The 23,715-nt window shown below is 48.0% G+C and overlaps 1 protein-coding gene across 3 annotated transcripts in view; it reads right to left on the bottom strand.

The window, feature by feature from the left end:
* LOC137529187 (complement component receptor 1-like protein) overlaps positions 1-23,715 on the bottom strand; it is a 118,526-nt gene that overhangs the window by 11,082 nt on the left and 83,729 nt on the right. For all 3 annotated transcript variants that reach the window (XM_068251205.1, XM_068251206.1, XM_068251207.1), the window contains 2 exons: positions 6,483-6,671; positions 3,982-4,198 (listed from right to left, as the gene is read on the bottom strand). In XM_068251205.1, the coding sequence (XP_068107306.1) occupies positions 3,982-4,198; positions 6,483-6,671 (406 nt within the window). The remainder of the gene's footprint in view (positions 1-3,981; positions 4,199-6,482; positions 6,672-23,715) is intronic.

The raw sequence follows: 23,715 nt of genomic DNA, 5'->3' as shown, positions 1-23,715 counted from the left end.
TGCGAAATTTCGCGTAAGCGTAATTTTCGCGTAATTTTCGCATTACAGTGTGTATTACGAAAGTAATGCGTATGGCCATGCTCCCAAGCGGAAAAGTTGACGCATGGATCAATGTTAGGTAGCCGCCGACTTTACGGGTTAATAGCAAAGCCCCCTTAAATGCTAAGAGCCTCAAATTTGGAGAATATATTAAGGAGATCAGAAGGAATAAGAGGAAAAAATTTTTTTGCAAAAAGACCTTATAGTTTTTGAGAAAATCGATTTTAAAGTTTCAAAGGAAAAATGTATACATTTAAAAACCCGCCGACTTTAACGGTTAATAGCAAAGCCTGCTTAAAGTTTAGGAACACCAAATTCCCAGGGTATATTAAGGGGATCAGTGGGAATAAGAGGAAAAAATTTTTTTTCAAAAAGACCTTATAGTTTTTGAGAAAATCGATTTGTAAGTTTCAAGGGCAAAAATGCCTTTTAAATGCGGAAAATGTCAGTTTTTTTTGCACAGGTAACAATAGTGTATTATTTTCATAGATTCCCCCAAGTGGGAAGAGTTTTACTTACTTCGTTCTGAGTGTGGAAAATATAAAAAAAAAACGACGTGGGGTCCCCCCTCCCAGACCTCTTTAACCCCTTGTCCCCCATGCAGGCTGGGATAGCCAGAATGCGGAGCACCGGCCGCGTGGGGCTCCGCACCCTGACTATACCATCCCGCATGGTCCATGGATTGGGGGGTCTCGGAAGGGGAGGGGCAGCCAAGCTTTCCCCTCCCCCTCCGAGCCCTTGTCCAATCCAAGGACAAGGGGCTCTTCTCCACCTCCGATGGGCAGTGGAGGTGGAGGCCGCGATTTCCTGGGGGGGTTCATGGTGGAATCTGGGAGTCCCCTTTAAAAAGGGGTCCCCCAGATGCCCACCCCCTCGCCCAGGAGAAATGAGTATAGAGGTACTTGTACCCCTTACCCATTTCCTTTAAGAGGTAAAAGTAAATAAACACACCAACACTTACAAAAAGTATTTTAATTGAACAAAAAACATAACCACGAAAAAAGTCCTTTAATATTCTTAATTAACCATTAATACTTACCTGTTCCTCGCAATATCCTCGGAAATGTTCTATCAGTTACAATGTAACAAAGTTATTTACAATGTAACAACTTTGTTACATTGTAACTACGCCGCACCCGACGTCACTCGCCGCTCAGCCGCCGCAGCAATTACGCGTCCGTGCAGGACGCTAAGTCCCCGCCGGCTCCCGCTGTCCACCCCGCCCATATCTGTCACCCACATGTCACCCACATGTGGGTGACATGTGGGTGACATGTGGGAGAGGCGGGAAGGGCAGCGGGAGCCGGCGGGACTTAGCGTCCTGCACGGACCCGACAGAGCTCTGAGCTATATAGCTCAGAGCTCTCTAAGCATCTTTGTATTTGGGCTCCAAGGAGCCCCATTGGTCCTTAGCAGACCAATGGGGTTCCTTCAAATCAGAAGGAACCCCATTGGTCTGCTAAGGACCAATGGGGCTCCTTGGAGCCCAAATACAAAGATGCTTAGAGAGCTCTGAGCTATATAGCTCAGAGCTCTGTCGGGTCCGTGCAGCATGGACGCGTATGCGGCGGCTGAGCGGCGAGTGGCGTCGGGTGCGGCGTAGTTACAATGTAACAAAGTTGTTACATTGTAATAACTTTGTTACATTGTAACTGATAGAACATTTCCGAGGATATTGCGAGGGATCATTTATTTAAAGGGACAGGTAAGTATTAATGGTTAATTAAGAATATTAAAGGACTTTTTTCGTGGTTATGTTTTTTGTTCAATTAAAATACTTTTTCTAAGTGTTGGTGTGTTTATTTACTTTTAACTCTTAAAGGAAATGGGTAAGGGGTACAAGTACCTCTATACTCATTTCTCCTGGAAGGGGGGTGGGCATCTGGGGGACCCCTTTTTAAAGGGGACTCCCAGATTCCACCATGAACCCCCCCCCCAGGAAATCGCGGCCTCCACCTCCACCGCCCATCGGAGGTGGAGAAGAGCCCCTTGTCCTTGGATTGGACAAGGGCTCGGAGGGGGAGGGGAAAGCTTGGCTGCCCCTCCCCTTCCGAGACCCCCCAATCCATGGACCATGCGGGCTGGTATAGTCAGGGTGCGGAGCCCCACGCGGCCGGTGCTCCACATTCTGGCTATCCCAGCCTGCATGGGGGACAAGGGGTTAAAGAGGTCTGGGAGGGGGGACCCCACGTCGTTTTTTTTTAATATTTCCAACACTCAGAACGAAGTAAGTAAAACTCTTCCCACTTGGGGGAATCTATGAAAATAATACACTATTGTTACCTGTGCAAAAAAAAAAACTGACATTTTCCACATTTAAAAGACATTTTTGCCCTTGAAACTTAAAAATCGATTTTCTCAAAAACTATAAGGTCTTTATGAAAAAATTGTTTTCCTCTTATTCCCACTGATCCCCTTAATATACCCTGGGAATTTGGTGTTTCTAAACTTAAAGCAGGCTTTGCTATTAACCGTTAAAGTCGGCGGGTTTTTAAATGTATACATTTTTCCTTTGAAACTTTAACATCGATTTTCTCAAAAACTATAAGGTCTTTTTGCAAAAAATTTTTTTTCCTCTTATTCCTTCTGATCTCCTTAATATATTTTCCAAATTTGAGGCTCCTAGCATTCAAGGGGGCTTTGCTATTAACCCGTAAAGTCGGCGGCTTTTTTATATTATACGGAGCGTTACGGTTTAACGCGAAATTACGGTATGGTTTAATGCAAAATTACGGCATGAACGAAACGCGAAATTACGCGTTGAAAATTACGCTTACGGTATTTTCAATTACGATTTTAATGGCAATTACGCTACCGTAATTTCGCATCGTAATTGCAAATTTCGCATGTGTAATTATGGTAATGCGAAATTACGAAAATTTCGGCTCAACTCTAGCGGGGGAGAGGCGGCGATGCGCTGCTGACAGACGCAACTGGAGGCAGGGCTGCAGCCGTTAGCCCTGCCTCCAGGAGCGACCAAGTCTGCGACCAAGTGTCGCAGTGGGGGGTTTGGGGGTGAAGGGACCCCCGTTTAGCGGCGCTATAGCGGCGGTTTAGCAGGGGCACACGTGCCCCTGCTAACTATGAGCTCTGAAGCGAGATTTATTATTGCTTCAGAGTCTCTTTAAAAATAAAAAAAACCCTGAGAACCTCCCTTGAGAAGATGGGCTAGTCCAAAACAAATCTGTTGGTAATGTCAGATTTCTACTACTTACTCTAAGTGACAGCAACATAGGATAAAAGTAATGTATGGCCTTTATGTGTAAAAGAGCCCTAAGCCTAAGACCCCTCCTGGTGGGGCCTTACCATAAACCCCTCGGGTGGTGCCTAACCTTAAACCCCCTGGTAGCGCCTAACCTTAACCCCCCCCCCGTAGTGCCCAACCTTTACCCCCAAGGTAAATCCCCGCCTCCTAATCCTAACCCTTGATATTTTCACAGATACCCCTCATATGTTAAAAGCTGCGATTAGCAGCTATAAGCGCTAATTAGTGGCTATAAATGGCTAAATAGCAGTTATAAGGGGCTATAAAGGATAAGCAGCGTCTATACATCTCAGTCAGCTCCCAAATTACCGTTTATTGCCGCAAATCGGCTTTCAACATTGCCGTCTGTGTCGGCTCATTTTTTTTAACCTGCTTCGCCTAGAAGAGTCATGCTTGAAATAGTTTTTGTGATCATTCAAGATGAAAATCCGGTGAATACAAGTTTCCCCTGACGTCAGTGACCTCACTTCCAGGAAATCTCCTGAATGCTCTATAAACCCTCCCTGTCTCCACAGTAAGCTGCTCAGCTTGCAAAAATGTATTTTGCATACAACAGTAAAAAAACAATGGCAATATATCACTTACATAATGTTTGTCAGAAAAAGTAGAGCTACACTGTAAATTTCAGTCACACCATAGAACAATGCATAAGATATTATTACAAGGAATATACTCACTTCCTACACTGTGGAGAATCAGGTTTCCAATAGTATTGAATATAGCCTGAAATGCATTTTATAAGAGCTTTTCCGTGCAGCTTATATCCATCATGACACTCAATGGAAATTGTGTCTGAAGGAGAGAATATGCGGCCATCCTCATTAGGTTTATATGGGTAACCGTTTTTGAGAATTACACGTCCATTAGTTATTTTTGGTAATTTACAGCCTTCTTCTGCAAAAGAAATAAAAAACAATACATAACAATTGATACGGGACATAAAAATCTGGAGTGTCAAATGTGCAAGAAGGGGATGGGGAACAGTTTGTTAATGATTACTACTATTCAAAGCATCTATAGAAGTGATTATTACCAGCACAGGACCAATTTTGAGCTATACTGTGGTTGAGGTAGGGCCCCTCTGGCCCAGTGGCCCCAGTGCAGTCACAACCTTTGCACCACCTATCGCTATGCCACTGCTCGTAAGGATTCAGAGGCTTCCCTCTTCTTTAGGTAAGTATGTGATTTTGTACCCTAGGTTCAGCCTAGGTAAACTTTAACTACTTTCGTATTTTGGACATAGCTGTTATGTCCAAAATGCTGCCCCTGCTGCCGCTTGTCCCCGTGGCCGATCGTACACGCATCCTCACGTGCTCCTGGCCTGCCCGTTAGCATGGAAATCAATAAATGGGAACACAGTTCCCATCATTAATCTAAGTCCCCTTATGAAAGACTGCCACCGTCTGCGAGACGGCTCCATCTTTCACAGAGCCCATACTAGCACGTCTAAGCATTGTTTCCATTTTGCGTATAAATACTACACATATGAAAGATATCGGTGAGGACATCTTGTGGCCAAATAGTAAAGTTACATGTAAAAACATTTTTTTTACATTTCAAATGAACCCCTTACCTCCCACACTCCCCAATAGTTACCCAATTATTTTTTTTTGTAAAAAAAAAGAAAAAAAAGAAACAAACAATAAAAAAAAACATAAATAGTTACCCTAGGGACTGAACTTTTTTTAATATTTATATCAAGAAGGTATATTACTGTTACTTTTTAAATTATGGGCTTGTAAATAGTGACGGACGCAAAACTGAAAAATTTACCTCTATTTCCAAATAAAGTATTGGCGCCATATATTGTGATAGGGACATCATTTAAATTGTGTAATAACCGGGACAAATGGGCAAATAATATATGTGGGTTTTAATTATGGTAGCATGTATTATTTTAAAACTATAGTGGCCGAAAACTGAGAAATAATGAATTTTTTCAATTTTTTTCCTTAATTTTCCTGTTAAAATGCATTTAGAATGAAATAAATCTCAGTATAATGTTCCACCCAAAGAAAGCCTAATGGATGACAGAAAAAACAAGCTATAGATAATTTCGTTGTGATAAGCAGTGATAAAGTTATTGGCGAATAAATGGGAAGTGAAAGTTGCTTGGATACATAAGTTGAAACAACACTGAAGGCTGAAGTGGTTAAAGACAGAGAATTAAGTGAAAATATTTACAATGGCTTGCAAAAGTATTCGGCCCCCTTGAAGTTTTCCACATTTTGTCACATTGCTGCCACAAACATGAATCAATTGTATTGAAATTCCACGTGAAAGACCAATACAAAGTGGTGTACACGTGAGAAGTGGAACAAAAATCATACATGATTGTAAACATTGTTTACAAATAAAAAACTGCAAAGTGGCGTGTGCGTAATTATTCAGCCACCTTTGGTCTGAGTGCAGTCATTTGCCCATAGACATTGCCTGATGAGTGCTAATGACTAAATAGAGTGCATCTGTGTGTAATCTAATGTCATTACAAATACAGCTGCTCTGTGAGGGCCTCAGAGGTTGTCTAAGAGAATATTGGGAGCAACAACACTGTGAAGTCCAAAGAACACACCAGACAGGTCAGGGATAAAGTTATTGAGAAATTTAAAGCAGGCTTAGGCTACAAAACGGTTTCCAAAGCCTTGAACATCCCACGGAGCACTGTTCAAGCGATCATTCAGAAATGGAAAGAGTATGGCACAACTGTAAACCTACCAAGACAAGGCCATCCACCTAAACTCACAGGCCGAACAAGGAGAGCGCTGATCAGAAATGCAGTCAAGAGGCCCATGGTGACTCTGGACGAGCTGCAGAGATCTACAGCTCAGGTGGGGGAATCTGTCCATAGGACAACTATCAGTCGTGCACTGTACAAAGTTGGCCTTTATGAAAGAGTGGCAAGAAGAAAGGCATTGTTAATTGGCTTTCTGTGGGTGGAGCCTAGCAATAAACAAGATTTGAACTAACCGCAACTAGTCTATCCATGTGAATTAGTTCATCTCTGAGGCTAGGTGCACACATAGCAGAAGCGCTAGCATTGCGGAAAATGCTGCATTTTAGCCGCTAATGGAAGTCTATGGGCCGCAGAAAAGAACGCATATCAAAAACACAATGGAAGGTTCAATTAAAAGTATTGAAAAGGAAAAAAATAGTATTATCTAGGTTGCCCGAAACTTACCCAGTTCACATGTTGGGAATTGCTTGTTCCATTGGTAATTATTCCTACAACGTAATGTTTCTTCCCCAATTAGTTTATATCCTTCGTTACATGCCAGTGTTATTGCGTGATTAACATCATAGGATCCATCAACCCTCTCCCCTTCCTCCACTCCTCCGTTTAGTAATTTAGGCTCTGGACAGTATGATCCTGTGAGGAAATACAAATGAAAAAATAACATTTGATATACCGTTATATACTTTTACATCATACCTCAAATAGGGACAACTAAAGCAAGAGAGAAAGGTTGTGTCCATCATCAGGAGATTCTTGCTTGTCCTAACATCAGCCCCCAAAATATATCAGGTCACTTCTAAGGGGGATTCTTTCACTTCCCGCAAACTCACCCCATTAGGTTACATTTTTTCATCTAGTCTGTCACCCCAGCAACAGGTAACTGGGTCTCGGTGGTGGGTTCTGACAAGTGTAGTATAGCCAGGGGCATATCTTGGTAATAAAGTGCCTATGGCAAACACTGAAATTGCGCCCACCCCCCCCCCCCTTTCTCTGTCAGTTCTGTATCAATAAATACATAATAATAATAATAATATGGTAGGACATTATACTATGACTATGGTAGGATTAGATTGGGACAATCAGTGACATGACTATGTACTCTGTAAAGTGCTGCAGAAGACGTTACTGCTACATAAATACATTGGCAGATGGTGAAATAAAGTGATTGTGAACAGAGAGAACGGGCAGAGATTGTTGCCAGAAAAAGCAAGACAGAACAGGCGGTCCGAGAGATGCTTGGAGAGACAGCAAGAGAGGAGGAGAGAAAGTGAGAGAGCAGTGAGCAGAGAGGGAATGCCAGAGATAGTACTGTATTCCATTACTATACAATAGTGAAAATTTTATGATAATCATTCTTCAAGTATATTTTTCTGTAAATGTCCATTTCTAGATTACAATAGTGCGGTCTTTACAGCCCCCTCTGCCCTCTAACACCACATCCTTTACACTGAAGCAAAGCCTGCACCCACAGTGACTGCTGATCGAACATCTTGCCCTCCTGTGAAAGTCAGAGTGCAGCCAGAAGACAGCAATAACAGACGGGGGGGTCACACAGGTAGCAATACCAGACAGGGGGGGTCACATCGACAGCAATAACAGACAGGGGGGTCACACAGACAGCAATAACAGACAGGGGGGGGGGGTCACACAGACAGCAATACCGGTAGGGGGGTCACACAGACATCAATAACAGTCAGGGGGTCACACAGACAGCAATAACAGACAGGAAGGGTGGGGGGGTGTCACACAGACAGCAATAACAGACAGGGAGGGTGGGGTGGGGGGGTGTCACACAGACAGCAATAACAGACAGGGGGGGTCACAAAGACAGCAATAACAGACAGGGAGGGTGGGGGGTGTCACACAGACAGCAATAACAGACAGGGGGGGGGGGGTCACACAGACAGCAATAACAGACAGGTGGGGGTTACACAGACAGCAATAACAGACAAGGGGGTCACACAGACTGCAATAACAGACAGGGGGTCACACAGACAGCAATAACAGACAGGGGGATCACACAGACAGCAATAACAGACAAGGGGATCACATAGACAGCAATAACAGACAGGGGGATCACACAGACAACAATAAAAGACAGGGGGGGGGGATCACACAGACAGCAATAACAGACAGGGGGTCACAAAGACAGCAATAACAGACAGGAGGGGTCACACAGACAGCAATAACAGACAGGAGGGGTCACACAGACAGCAATAACAGACAGGAGGGGTCACACAGACAGCAATAACAGACAGGAGGGGTCACACAGACAGCAATAACAGACAAGGGGGTCACATAGACAGCAATAACAGACAGGAGGGGTCACACAGATAGCAATAACAGACAAGGGGGTCACACAGACAGCAATAACAGACAGGAGGGGTCACACAGACAGCAATAACAGACAGGGGGGTCACACAGACAGCAATAGCAGACAGGGGGATCACACAGACAGCAATAACAGACAGGGGGATCACACAGACAGCAATAACAGACAGGAGGAGTCACACAGACAGCAATAACAGAAAGGGGGATCACACAGACAGCAATAACAGACAGGGGGGGTCACACAGACAGCAATAACAGGCAGGGGGTCACACAGACAGCAATAACAGACAGGGGGGTCACAGACAGCAATAACAGACAGGGGGTCACAGACAGACAGCAATAACAGACAAGAGGGGGGGTGTGTGTGTGTAACACACACAGCAATAGCAGATAGTGAGGCTCGCATTGCAGGGAAGCCTGTCACATTGCACATGCCTCACAGGGAAGCTAAACAGACGCTGCCAGCAGAGTCAGTTCTTCATATACAGCTCCTTTCCCCCTGTGCAGACCTAATCTATATACCTTTCATGCCACAATAACTGTACTCCCCATCCTGCAGAGTCTGAGGGAGAGGACCAGTCCCAGTCACCATGTCTCCAGCTCTCGTGCAGTTCCAGCCCCACCGTCCTCAGCGTGCTTCCCACTCTCTTACAGAGACGTCAGAGCTCAGTGCACTCTCGCCTGGAGCTCCCCCTAGTGGCGCCTTCTCTTTTATCGCTCTCCTGAACAGAACGTCTCCATAATAGGGACACACACCAAGCAGCTACGGCTGCACAACATGGGTGCAGGCATGGCGCCCATGCTGCAGGGGGCGTCCATGGCTCTAGCCATGCCTGCTTCCCTCTACATACGCCTCTGAGTGTCGAATCAGTGAATAATGGCGCACAGCGTCTATGCATAAAAATGGCACCGCATTAAAAAGATACGCTTACCGCTATTTATCGTTAGTACTGCATAATAATGGCGCACAGGGAAAAAAGAAGAAAAATGGCACACAGTAACGTTTTTTTTATCAACAGCACCATTCATATGCCAAACAGCAGACGTTATTGCGCACAGTAACGTTATTTATCAGTAGCTAACCTACATAAGCCAAACTGCAGAAGTTATTTAACTGCAAAACGGTGAATGGATTTAATGTAACACTGTCAAGGTTAGGGTTAGGCACCACCAGGGGAGATTTAGGGTTAGGCACCACCAGGGAGGTCTTATGGTTAGGCACCACCTGGGGGTGCTTAGGGTTAGGTACCTCTAGGGGGGTGGCTAGGGTTAGGCACCACCAGGGGGGTTTTAGGGATAGGCACCACCAGGGGGGTGCCTAACCACTTCCCGACCGCCCCCAGCCGATGGGCGGCGGCAAAGTCCGGGCCCAAATGACCGCAATACGCCCATCGGCGGGGGCGGCTGCGGGTGTTGCTATGCGGCGATCGCGTCATTCGTGACGCGATCAGCCGCCGGGGACTGGCTCCGCCCCCCCGTTCGCTGTAACCCGCTGGCCGTTCGGAAGCGCCGGCGGGTTACTAGCACCCGGATCGCCGCATGAACTTGGTATAATAGGCTTTGTAATGTATACAAAGCCTATTATACTGCCTGCCTCCTGCCCTGGTGGTCCCAGTGTCCGAGGGACCACCAGGGCAGGCTGCAGCCACCCTAGTCTGCACCCAAGCACACTGATTCCCCCCCCCCTGCCCCCTGATTGCCCACAGCACCCCTCAGACCCCCCCTGCCCACCCCCCAGACCACTGTTTGCACCCAGTCACCCCCCTAATCACCCATCAATCACTCCCTGTCACTATCTGTCAACGCTATTTTTTTTTTAGTCCCTAATCTGCCCCCTACTCCATCCTGATCACCCCCCACCCCTCAGATTCTCCCCAGACCCCCCCCCCCCCAGACCCCCCCCGTCTACTGTATGCATCTATCCCCCCTGATCACCTGTCAATCACCTGTCAATCACCCGTCAATCACCCCCTGTCACTGCCACCCATCAATCAGCCCCTAACTTGCCCCTTGCGGGCAATCTGATCACCCACCCACACCAATAGATCGCCCGCAGATCCGACATCAGATCACCTCCCAAGTGCAGTGTTTACATCTCTTCTCTCCTCTAAACACCCACTAATTACCCATCAATCACCCCCTATCACCACCTGTCACTGTTACCCATCAGATAAGACCCTAATCTGCCCCTTGCGGGCACCCAATCACCCGCCCACACCTCAGAACGTCCTCAGACCCCAGCCCTGATCACCTCGCTAGTGCATTGCTTGCATCTATTTCCCCCCTCTAATCACACCTTGAGACACCCATCAATCACCTCCTGTCACCCCCTAGCACACCTACCCATCAGATCAGGCCCTAATTTGCCCCGTGTGGGCTCCTGATCACTCGGCCAAACCCTCAGATCCCCCTCAGACCCCCTTCCGATCACCTCCCCAGTGCATTGATTGCATCTATTTTCCCCTCTAACCGCCCCCTGAGACACCCATCAATCACCTCCTGTCACCCCCCCTAGCTAGTGTTGGGCGAACATCTAGATGTTCGGGTTCGGGCCGAACAGGCCGAACATGGCCGCGATGTTCGGGTGTTCGACCCGAACTCCGAACATAATGGAAGTCAATGGGGACCCGAACTTTTGTGGTTTGTAAAGCCTCCTTACATGCTACATACCCCAAATTTACAGGGTATGTGCACCTTGGGAGTGGGTACAAGAGGAAAAAAAAATTTAGCAAAAAGAGCTTATAGTTTTTGAGAAAATCGATTTTAAAGTTTCAAAGGGAAAACTGTCTTTTAAATGCGGGAAATGTCTGTTTTCTTTGCACAGGTAACATGTTTTTTGTCGGCATGCAGTCATAAATGTAATACATATAAGAGGTTCCAGGAAAAGGGACCGGTAACGCTAACCCAGCAGCAGCACACGTGATGGAACAGGAGGAGGGTGGCGCAGGAGGAGAAGAAGGCCACGCTTTGTGAGACACAACAACCCCGGCCTTGCATGAGGGCAAGAAGCGTGCGGATAGCATGCTTTGTACCGCCATGCAGTCATAAATGTAATAAAGATAAGTGGTTCAATAAACAGGGACCACGCGGCAACGCTAACCCAGCAGCAGCAGACGTGATGGAACAGGAGCAGGCGCAGGAGGAGAAGGCCACGCTTTGTGAGACACAACAACCCAGGCCTTGCATGAGGGCAAGAAGCGTGCGGATAGCATGCTTTGTACCGCCATGCAGTCATAAATGTAATAAAGATAAGTGGTTCAATAAACAGGGACCACGCGGCAACGCTAACCCAGCAGCAGCAGACGTGATGGAACAGGAGCAGGCGCAGGAGGAGAAGGCCACGCTTTGTGAGACACAACAACCCAGGCCTTGCATGTGGACAAAAAGCGTGCGGATATAGCAGCAATGCTTTTTGCCGCCATGCAGTCATAAATGTAATACAGATGAGAGGTTCAATAAACAGGGCCCGGAAACGCAACACCATCCCAGATGTTCATTGGTCATGTTACTTGGTTGGGGTCCTGGAGTGTTGCGTAGTCATTTCCAATCCAGGATTGATTCATTTTAATTTGAGTCAGACGGTCTGCATTTTCTGTAGAGAGGCGGATACGCCGATCTGTGACGATGCCTCCGGCAGCACTGAAACAGCGTTCCGACATAACGCTGGCTGCCGGGCAAGCCAGCACCTCTATTGCGTACATTGCCAGTTCGTGCCAGGTGTCTAGCTTCGATACCCAATAGTTGAAGGGTGCAGATGGATGGTTCGACACAGCTACGCCATCTGACATGTAGTCCTTGACCATCTTCTCCAGGCGATCGGTGTTGGAGGTGGATCTGCACGCTTGCTGTTCAGTGGGCTGCGGCTGCATGGGTGTCAGAAAATTTTCCCACTCCAAGGACACTGCCGATACCATTCCCTTTTGGGTACTAGCTGCGGCTTGCGTTGTTTGCTGCCCTCCTGGTCGTCCTGGGTTTGCGGAAGTCAGTCTGTCTGCGTACAACTGGCTAGAGGAGGGGGAGGATGTCAATCTCCTCTCTAAAGTCTCCACAAGGGCCTGCTGGTATTCTTCCATTTTGACCTGTCTGACTCTTTCTTCAAGCAGTTTTGGAACATTGTGTTTGTACCGTGGATCCAGAAGGGTATAAACCCAGTAATTGGTGTTGTCCAGAATGCGCACAATGCGTGGGTCACGTTCAATGCAGTCTAGCATGAATTGAGCCATGTGTGCCAGAGTCCTACCAGAATCCTCATCATCCTCTTGTGAGCGTTGTGATAGTTGTTGTGATGCATCATAGTCGTCACCTTCCTCCTGGTCTGCTTCTGCTGACCATTCGCATTGAATTGTGGAAGTCCAACGTGCACCGCTCTGGCCCTCGTCAGTGGTGGCATGAAATTCCTGCTCCAACTCCAGCTGTTCCTCCTCCTCTTCTTCGTCATAGCTGCTGGGGCCAGCGTTCCCTGAGGCGGATGGCCTGATGTTGGTACCATCACGCTGATCGTTTTCTCCTTCAGATTCCCCCAGTTGCATCATGACAGCTGTTTCCTTGATTTTTAACATCGACCTCTTCAGTAAACACAGCAGTGGTATGGTAATGCTGACTGAAGAGTTGTCACTGCTCACAAGCAACGTGGATTGCTCAAAATTTTGGAGGACTTGGCAGAGGTCCAACATGTTGGCCCAATCGGATCCACAGAAGCTTGGCAGCTGGCCGGATGCGCCTCGGTACTGCGCCGTCATGTACTGGACCACTGCACTCTTCTGCTCGCAAAAGCGGGCTAGCATGTGCAGCGTAGAATTCCAGCGCGTAGGGACATCACACAGCAAGCGATGGTGGGGGAGATTGAAGCGCTCCTGCATCTTGGCGAGTGCCCCCGAAGCAGTACTGGAATTTCTACAATGTTTGGACACTCGACGCACCTTCAACAGCAGATCGGGCACGCCTGGGTATGTCCTCAGGAACCGCTGAACTACTAGGTTCATCACGTGCGCCAGGCAAGGGATGTGTGTCAGCTTAGCCAACCTTAAAGCGCGAATGAGATTACTCCCATTATCACACACAACCATGCCCGGTTTCAGGTCCAGCGGTGCCAGCCACAAATCCGTCTGTTCCTTTATTCCCCTCCAAATTTCCTCCCCTGTGTGCTGCTTATCCCCAAGGCAGATGAGCTTCAGCAACGCTTGCTGACGCATGCCAACAGCTGTGCTGCACTGCTTCCACGATCCTACTGCTGCTGGGTTAGCGTTTCCGGATGAGGTACAGCTTTGAGATGCGTTGGAGGAGAAGGAGTCAGAGAGGTAGGTGCTGCTGTTATCCAGTGGGAGGGACGGCGGTGCAGCTGTTTGTGGCGTGGGCAACACCCGTGCCGTAGCAGGTGAGGAATCGCTGCCAGGCTCCACAAGGTTCACCCAGTGCGCGGTAAGGGAGATGTATCGACCCTGGCCGAACGCACTCGTCCAGGTGTCAGTGGTGAGGTGAACCTTGCAGGCAACGGCATTCTTCAAGCTTCGGGTTATTTTGCTGACCACGTGCTCATGCAACTCAGGCACTGCAGAGCGTGCAAAGTGGTAGCGGCTGGGAACCACGTAACGTGGGATGGCCACTGACATCATGCCCTTGAAGCTGTTTGTCTCCACCAATCGATATGGCAGCATTTCGCAGGCCAGAAGCTTGGCTATGCTGGCTGTTACTGCCACGGCCCGGGGGTCATTTGCTGGCAATTTCCTCTTGCGCTCAAACATCTCCGACACAGACAACTGAACCGTAGCGCTGCACACGGAAGGGCTGTTGGTTGTTGTGTTTGATGAACACTGGGAGACCTCAAGAGCACTACTCCGGAAAGTGACAGTGTCAGCGTCGTCTGATGTTTGTGAATGTTGTGAACCACGCAATGGCTGGGCTACTGCTGCTGCTGAGGCGGGTCTGGTGAACCCAAGGGAGGCAGTGTTGTTTCTGGTACCCTGTCCTGACGCGTTTGCCCAAAGAGTGGGATGTTTGGATAGCATGTGACGGCTCATGCTGGTGGTGGAGAGGTTGTTAATATTTTTCCCCCTGCTCAGGCGGGTCTTGCACACCTTGCAAATCGCCATGGTAACATCCTCAGTGCAGTCTTCAAAGAAAGCCCAGACTTTGGAGCACCTGCCTCCTTGCTGGCGATTTCTGTTTGCTCCTCTTTTGCCTCTCACTTGAACTTCCACGCTTGTGGTGCCTGAAATTGCGCGCCGCCTACCTTGTGGCACAAGGCGAACTCGTGCAGCAGTGGGTTCTTCAACAGACTCATCTGTGCTGCTGCTACGACGGCGATGTTCTCGTTCACAAACAAAATCTGGGTCTCTGTCCACATTGTCCATACCCTCCTCTTCCATCTCCTCAAACTCGTCATATGTCATTGTGGGCCACCGCCGTGGAGTAGAGCTCCCCACAACAACCTCTGCGCAGCACACTCCAACGTCGTCTTCCAGATCTTGTCGGCCGACCTCCTGCAATTGCAACCCCTCCTGCCCAAATTGCTCTGGGATTTGGGTTTCCGAGTCCTCTTCGGACTCGCCTTGTATTTCAGTGCGCGGTGCATTTCCCACAGTTAACGGTTGTGAATCCAGGCACAACATTTCTGGCTGTTCCTCCATTGACCTTTGAAAGGTGGAAGTTTGTTGGGCTGGGAATAGCTCCTGCGAATACCCCATTGTGTCCTGAGGTAATTCATCGGACTGGTTATCTGGCAGTTGTGTGCGTGGTGTCGCTGCCGGTTGTGTCAGCTTTGTGCCCACTGGCTCCTTGTAACTGGCTGAGGACTCGGACCTCGTGCGTGATGTGCTGGTGCTGCTTAACCCACTGCTGGACGCTTGAGAGGTCATCCAAGTAATTATCTGGTCCTGTTCTTTTGGATTTGTGAGGGTTGTTGTCCTGGACAACATGGGCGGTATTGAGTGGGTTTTCTTGGGTGCTCCCCTGTGGCCTGTACGTGAACCGTCAGGGGAAACACCTCTTCCCTTGCCCCTCCCTCTTTCACCGGATTTCTTCCTCATTTCACTTATCCTTACAGTACACGCTGACTGGCAGCAGTACAGTGGCAGTACAGAAATGCTATACAGTACCACTATTCCCAGCAGCGACACAGAGCACAATGCTATACAGTGACGGGTGAGCGGTGTACCACTATTCCCAGCAGCGACACAGAGCACAATGCTATACAGTGACGGGTGAGCGGTGTACCACTATTCCCAGCAGTGACACAGAGCACAATGCTATACAGTGACGGGTGAGCGGTGTACCACTATTCCCAGAAGCGACACAGAGCACAATGCTATACAGTGGCGAACGAGCGGTGTACCACTATTCCCAGCAGACACAGAACAGTACACAGAATGCTATATAGTGTGGCTGAACGAGCGGTGTACCACTATTCCCAGCAGACACAGAACAGTACACAGAATGCTATATAGTGTGGCTGAACGAGCGGTGTACTACTGTTCCCAGCAGACACAGAACAGTACACAGAATGCTATATAGTGTGGCTGAACGAGCGGTGTACTACTGTTCCCAGCAGACACAGAACAGTACACAGAATGCTTTATAGTGTGGCTGAACGAGCGGTGTACTACTGTTCCCAGCAGACACAGAACAGTACACAGAATGCTATATAGTGTGGCTGAACGAGCGGTGTACTACTGTTCCCAGCAGACACAGAACAGTACACAGAATGCTATATAGTGTGGCTGAACGAGCGGTGTACCACTGTTCCCAGCAGACACAGAACAGTACACAGAATGCTATATAGTGTGGCTGAACGAGCGGTGTACCACTATTCCCAGCAGACACAGAACAGTACACAGAATGCTATATAGTGTGGCTGAACGAGCGGTGTACTACTGTTCCCAGCAGACACAGAACAGTACACAGAATGCTATATAGTGTGGCTGAACGAGCGGTGTACCACTATTCCCAGCAGACACAGAACAGTACACAGAATGCTATATAGTGTGGCTGAACGAGCGGTGTACTACTGTTCCCAGCAGACACAGAACAGTACACAGAATGCTATATAGTGTGGCTGAACGAGCGGTGTACCACTATTCCCAGCAGACACAGAACAGTACACAGAATGCTATATAGTGTGGCTGAACGAGCGGTGTACTACTGTTCCCAGCAGACACAGAACAGTACACAGAATGCTATATAGTGTGGCTGAACGAGCGGTGTACTACTGTTCCCAGCAGACACAGAACAGTACACAGAATGCTTTATAGTGTGGCTGAACGAGCGGTGTACTACTGTTCCCAGCAGACACAGAACAGTACACAGAATGCTATATAGTGTGGCTGAACGAGCGGTGTACCACTGTTCCCAGCAGACACAGAACAGTACACAGAATGCTATATAGTGTGGCTGAACGAGCGGTGTACTACTGTTCCCAGCAGTGACACACAATGACTGGGGGGGACCCTGGCTAGCGTGGCTGGAGCGCGAACTACCCTGCCTGCCTACCCAAAGCTAAACCCACAGACAAATGGCGGAGATATGACGTGGTTCGGGTATTTATTTACCCGAACCACGTGACAGTTCGGCCAATCAGAGCGCGTTCGGGTCCGAACCACGTGACCCGTTCGGCCAATCACAGCGCTAGCCGAACGTTCGGGGAACGTTCGGCCATGCGCTCTTAGTTCGGCCATATGGCCGAACGGTTTGGCCGAGCACCGTCAGGTGTTCGGCCGAACTCGAACATCACCCGAACAGGGTGATGTTCTGCAGAACCCGAACAGTGGCGAACACTGTTCGCCCAACACTACCCCTAGCACTCCTATCCATCAGATCAGGCCCAATACATCCTGTCATCTAAGAGGCCACCCTGCTTATGACCGGTTCCACAAAATTTGCCCCCTCATAGACCACCTGTCATCAAAATTTGCAGATGCTTATACCCTTGAACAGTCATTTTGAGAAATTTGGTTTCAAGACTACTCACAGTTTTGGGCCCGTAAAATGCCAGGGCAGTATAGGAACCCCACAAGTGACCCCATTTTAGAAAGAAGACACCCCAAGGTATTCTGTTAGGTGTATGATGAGTTCATAGAAGATTTTATTTTTTGTCAAAAGTTAGCGGAAATTGGATTTTTATTGTTTTTTTCACAAAGTGTCATTTTTCACTGACTTGTGACAAAAAATAAAATCTTCTATGAACTCACCATACCCCTAACGGAATACCTTGGGGTGTCTTCTTTCTAAAATGGGGTCACTTGTGGGGTTCCTATACTGCCCTGGCATTTTAGGGGCCCTAAACTGTGAGGAGTAGTCTAGAAAACAAATGCCTCAAAATGATCTGTGAATAGGACGTTGGGCCCCTTAGCGCACCTAGGCTGCAAAAAAGTGTCACACATGTGGTATCGCCATACTCAGGAGAAGTAGTATAATGTGTTTTGTGGTGTATTTTTACACATACCCATGCTGGGTGGGAGAAATCTCTCTGTAAATGGACAATTGTGTGTAAAAAAAAATAAAAAATGTGTCATTTACAGAGATATTTCTCCCACCCAGCATGGTTATATGTAAAAATACACCACAAAACACATTATACTACTTCTTCTGAGTACGGCGATACCACATGTGTGCCAGTTTTTTGCAGCCTAACTGTGCTAAGGGGCCCAAAGTCCAATGAGTACCTTTAGGATTTCACAGGTCATTTTGAGACATTTGGGTTCAAGACTACTCCTCACGGTTTAGGGCCCCTAAAATGCCAGGGCAGTATAGGAACCCCACAAGTGACCCCATTTTAGAAAGAAGACACCCCAAGGTATTCTGTTAGGTGTATGATGAGTTCATAGAAGATTTTATTTTTTGTCACAAGTTAGCGGAAATTGATATGTATTGGTTTTTTTTTTTTCACAAAGTGTCATTTTCCGCTAACTTGTGACAAAAAAAAAATCTTCTATGAACTCACCATACCCCTAACGGAATACCTTGGGGTGTCTTCTTTCTGTGTGCTAACGCTAAATAACGATAAGGCTTTAACGCTAAATAACAATAAGGCTTTAACGTTAAATAGCGATAAGCGACAAACGGATTAGCGGCAACACCGTGCGCCATTATTCGCAGGTGCCATTTTCAGATGGATCCTCTGAGGGTAGCCTCATGTTGCTATTATGAAGTTTATTCTAAGGGAAGATGAGCACTTTCTTCTGTTTACAATATATCTTTTGAAGTCAAGCAACTCATTAACTGCAACACTTGTAATGTGATTTATTTCTTACATTGACCTCTACGCCAACACATGGCAAAGCATTGCAATGGAACGCAGAGTGTTGCAACCAATGTGTCAGCAATAGCACATTTGTATGCTATGCATGCAGAAGATAAGCAAGACCTCAGCTTCCAGAGATTGGGGAGGGCTAGACGCCAGTGTAAAAAGGGAAGCACTGTGGATTTTTAGGATGGGCACCTGGTCCCCCAATGGGCCTTAAAGTGTACCTGAGGGAAAAAAGGTGCCCCTAGGGAAACCTTTGGCTTCCCCCTTCCTCCTCACCAGAGGGGATCCGGTGCTGGCTACCCTGAAAATTCCCCCATATACGCAGATGAAAAATTATCTCCTAGGAGTAAACTGAGGAGAAAAAGTAAAAGTAAAAACTTTGAAATGAAATAAAATCAATCCTAAATTTAAAAGTATTTGATTAAAATCCAGCTATATACTGTACTCTATGTCTATTTTGTAAATATTATGCCAAAGCTCTTTAGGTAAGATACTTACTGTAACGATCGGTGTCAGCACACAGAGAGAATCTGATTATTGGTGATCTGCACTGCAGTATCACCAAGAATACAGATATATACCCGATTATTGATGATCTGCAGAATCACCAATAATACAAGTATGACTAACCCCTGGACACCTATATAGTGTGAGTGTTTGGTGCAACAGTAATAACTTTGAGTGGGACCACCCGAGGAGCAGGTGGTCCTTGGCAGTATGAGAAACACCTCCCTGAGGGAAGTGTGAAGACCTTCCAACAGCCTGAGACTTCCAAAAGGGGTGGAGCCCCAGGCTAAATGACAGGAAGGCCCTGTGGCTAAGTGACACCTAGAAGGTGGGCGTCACAAGCAGGACTGGAGACTAATATCTTAATGTAGATGGATAGCTCGCAAGGTCGGGCAGGCTAGGTCGGCAACACACGGGCAGAGAAGGTACAGAGACAGAAGGCTGATTCAGTAACCAGGGACAGGCAGGGACGGAAACAGGTAATCAGATATGTGTAGGTACCGAATCAGAAAGCAGAAGGATATACAGGAATGCAATAGGTCATAACAGATATCAAACAATGCCTGGTCTGGGGTGTGAGGTCCGTGGTCTCAACACTCTGGAACTAGTCTGAAGTATAACACAATGGTGACACAATATCCCTAGTCTTGGGTGTGAGGTCCGTGGTCTCGACACCCTGGAACTAGTCTGAAGTATAATACAATGGTAACACAGTATCGCTAGTCTTGGGTGTGAGGTCCGTGGTCTCAACACCCTGGAACTAGTCTGAAGTATAACACAATGATAACACAGTATCCCTAGTCTTGGGTGTGAGGTCCGTGGTCTCAACACCCTGGAACTAGTCTGAAGTATAACACAATGATAACACAGTATCCCTAGTCTTGGGTGTGAGGTCCGTGGTCTCAACACCCTGGAACTAGTCTGAAGTATAACACAATAGTAACACAGAAGTAATCTGTCTCAGTGTGACTTCCCAGGTCTTCCTGGTTCAAACACACTGTGGGATCTGACTATGGTCTGAGTGCTTCCACGTAAGTGTTCGCAACGGCAGACAACCTGAGACTGACCAGCAATAACTATATATAGAGCAGCGCTCCCCGGCGCCACCCATCGCTGTTCAACCAATAGCCACTTGCACTGAGATCAGCTGACCAACCTGGTCAGCTGATCCCTCCTCGTTTGTCATAAAGGTTCTGCCTCTCAGCGCGCTTGCGCGTATTCCTCAACCTGTGTGCACTAACAGGCCCAACCACATCAGACGCACGCTGCTGCATGCAAACCGCCGAGCTGGACGCGGAATCAGCCGCCTCGCTGCCAGTCCGCACGGCGGCTTTTCCGCAATCTATTACACTTACCTAAAGAGAGGGAAGCCTCAGGATCCTATTGAGACTTCCCTCACTGATCTTACGTTCCTCATTGCTGGGCGCCCCCTCCCCAGAAGAGTAGCAACAAGGCATGGGCTTTTATATCAGGGCCATGCAGCTGCTCCACTTCCTGATTCATGAAAACGCAGTAGCCGCATGAGCAGTAAGCTGGAGTTGTGGGCTCCATGCTACCATGCATGTGTGGGCGGGCTCGCGCATCTACTGCGCCCATGAATCAGGAAGAGGAGCTGCGTGGTCCTGATGTGGAGAGGGGCCACGCTCAGCAACAGGGTGATTACGTTCCACCGAGGGAAGCCTCAATAGGATCCAGAGGCTTCCTTCTCTTCAGGGTAATGGCCTATTTTGATTGAACCGAGCTTCGGCATGGGTTTACTTTGATCTGTGTTCTTCTGTAATAATGGTTCCTAATTACCGAAGGCTGATTGTAACTGACTAGAGGTACTGGCAGTAGCATACCTACATTTTCCATTGAGGGTTTTGATTTGCCCAGACGAACTAACCTATCAGAATTCTTGATGACTTATTCAGGAAATTCAAACAAGCTCCACAAACAGACATAGAAAATGAGGTTAGCCAGATTTCTCCTGCTCTTCTTTACAACTTTCCTTCCCAATATATTCATGTAAGGACTGTGAAGAAACGCGGAAAAGCCGCCGCTTCTCAGGGTGAGGCGGCTGTTTCCGCGTCCAGCATGGCGTCACAACGCGGAAAAACCGCCGCATGCCGCATAGGCAGAGCGGCGGAATCCGCATTGGCAGCGGCGGAATCCGCATTGGAGGCGGCGGACTTGCCGCATGGCAGTGTCCCTGACAAGGGGGCTGAGCGTGGGGAAGCCGCCGCTGGTGTAGTGAGCGGTGCGGCAGCTCCCACGCCCGGTCCAATGGATACATTGCAAGACAGTACTGGTGTGGCTGGGACTGATAGTCCACCAAGATTCAGAGTGACACGCGCGCGCGCACAGAGGCAGAGCTTATATAACAGCCAGAAGTGAGTCAGCTGATCAGGCCGGTCAGCTGACAGTTGTTACACCTCTCATTGGTCCAGCAATTAGGGAGGGGCCTGGAGAGTGTTCTGGTATATATACTGCTGGCTGTTCAGTTGTTCTTTGTCTGGCGTTGTGATCACTACGTGGTAGCACGCAGACCTGAGTCAGATCCGAAAGTGTGCCGGGACCAGCTGGAGCTGTAATCCTACACTTAGCTAGATTCTGTTGATAGTTTAAAGTACTAGTTTGATTGTGATTATCTGTTATGACCTTCTGCCTGCCTGACCATTCTCCTGAACTCTGATCCTGTACTTTGTCATTCTGATACTCTGTTGCCGAACCCCGGCTCGTCCATAGACTCTGCATCTGCCTTCTGATTTTGTACCCCGATATTTCTGATACCCTGTTGCCTAACCCTGCCTGTACTTTAGACTCCGCCTTTGCCTTCTGAATCTGTACCTTGTCTGTCTGTGTGGTTACGACCTGATCTGTCCGACCTCGAGAACCAACCTTACTGTTAGAGGCGGTTCCCAGTCCTGATAGTGACACTCCCTCTTGAGTGTCACTCTCGTTCTGTCGTTCCTTCTCTCAGCCTGACTCCTCCCTCCGGGAGAGTCCAGAAGGAATTGTGCAGTACTCCTTACTGCTCTGAGGCCCAGTCCTCCCATTATTACTGTTTGCACCAAACACTCTACTCAGGTGTCCAGAGGTTAGTTTGTATATCGGATTATCGGTGATACTGCAGATCATCTATAATCTGGTATATATCTGTATTCCCAGTGATACTGAAGATCACCGGTAATCAGATCCTCTCTGTGTTACACCGATCGTTACAAGGACAAGTTACTTTACATCTGTTTTACAAACATTTGCTCACTTTGTGATTTTTCTCAGTTTTCCAAAACAAAGTGCATAGTGTGTTACTGTGTGGGTAGGAAGTGATGGTGATAAACTAAACAATGCTGATGATGGGTATTTTGGGGGGGTCAGTTCAAGTGGGCTTTAACCCTTTTCAATGCTGTGTTGAACTATGTGTGATACTGGCACTTTCCAGTATAAGCCTAATGTTGGACAGGAAAACTGGCTGCCACTAGGTGGTGCTGCTGCAGGATGAAACTGGGCACAGTGACAGCATCAGCCTCTTCAGATCAAAGTGTTGGACTAAGTCTAAAGGTGGCCACTAATGGCCCAATTTCTAGTGAAAAATCGTTAAGTGTGGGCATTTGGGCTTGCCACAAGGGGGCGTTGCTGGATCTAGTCCCAGGGGTGTAGCAATAGCCATAGTACCCATAACAGCTGCTAAGGGGTCCTGGAGCAGAGGGGGCCCAGGTGGCACTTAATGTATACACCATTAACTTTCTTGTGTTTCTCCACCCTCTGACTTTGTTTCAGTGCCAATGAACTATGTGCAGTGTTGACAGCATAAGAATGTAAATTGCCCAATTAACTAATCTCAATACTAGGGTAGGGGCAGGTGGCATTGCTTAAAGGGAACCAGAGAGGAATGAAATAAGAAAATAGAAAAAGGCTTTTATACATACCTGGGGCTTCTTCCAGCCCCATAAGCCTGGATCGCTCCCACGCCGCAATCCTCCGCTTCCTCTATCGCCGCTACCGGGTCCCGTCACTTCCGGCGGACGCGGTCAATTCTCCGCATCACAGGGGCTCCCTCCATACCCTTACGCATGCGGCTGTGCAGTAGGCAGCCACAAGCGTAAGTGTATGTAGGGGGCCCCTGTGATGCGGAGAATTGGGCGTGTCCGCCAGCCGACTGGCGGTAATGATGGGACCCGGTACCGGTGGATTCAGCCAGTGGAGGACGGCGGCGTGGGAGCGATCCGTGTGTATGGGGCTGGAGGAAGCCCCATGTATGTATAAAAGCTTTTCTTTTATCCTCTCTGGTTCTCTTTAAGAGTCCCTCCATCTGAGGGCCCCATGAAAGTTTTGCTATGGGGCCCCATGATGTCTAGCTATGCCACTGGTGCCACCCTACGAGGATGAAAGTGCTGGACAAAGTCCAACACTCTGATCCCCTTCAGCACCACACTGTGCCATGTAATATTGTACTTACGCTGGAGCATAAAGGGGTGGAGCTACTGAGCACAAGCCGTCACCGGCCCCGCCCCTTCCCCTAAGGATGCCAGGTCGCCTCCCCACTCTGATGTGTGGTGGTAGAGACCTGAACCGCTCCCCCGCTGCTGCAGCCCCCCCCCCAAACTCAAAAAAAAA

The sequence above is a fragment of the Hyperolius riggenbachi genome, chromosome 1, assembly GCF_040937935.1.
Source record: "Hyperolius riggenbachi isolate aHypRig1 chromosome 1, aHypRig1.pri, whole genome shotgun sequence".
Classification (NCBI taxonomy): Eukaryota; Metazoa; Chordata; class Amphibia; order Anura; family Hyperoliidae; genus Hyperolius; species Hyperolius riggenbachi.
This window is presented reverse-complemented; position numbering and strand designations above follow the sequence as displayed.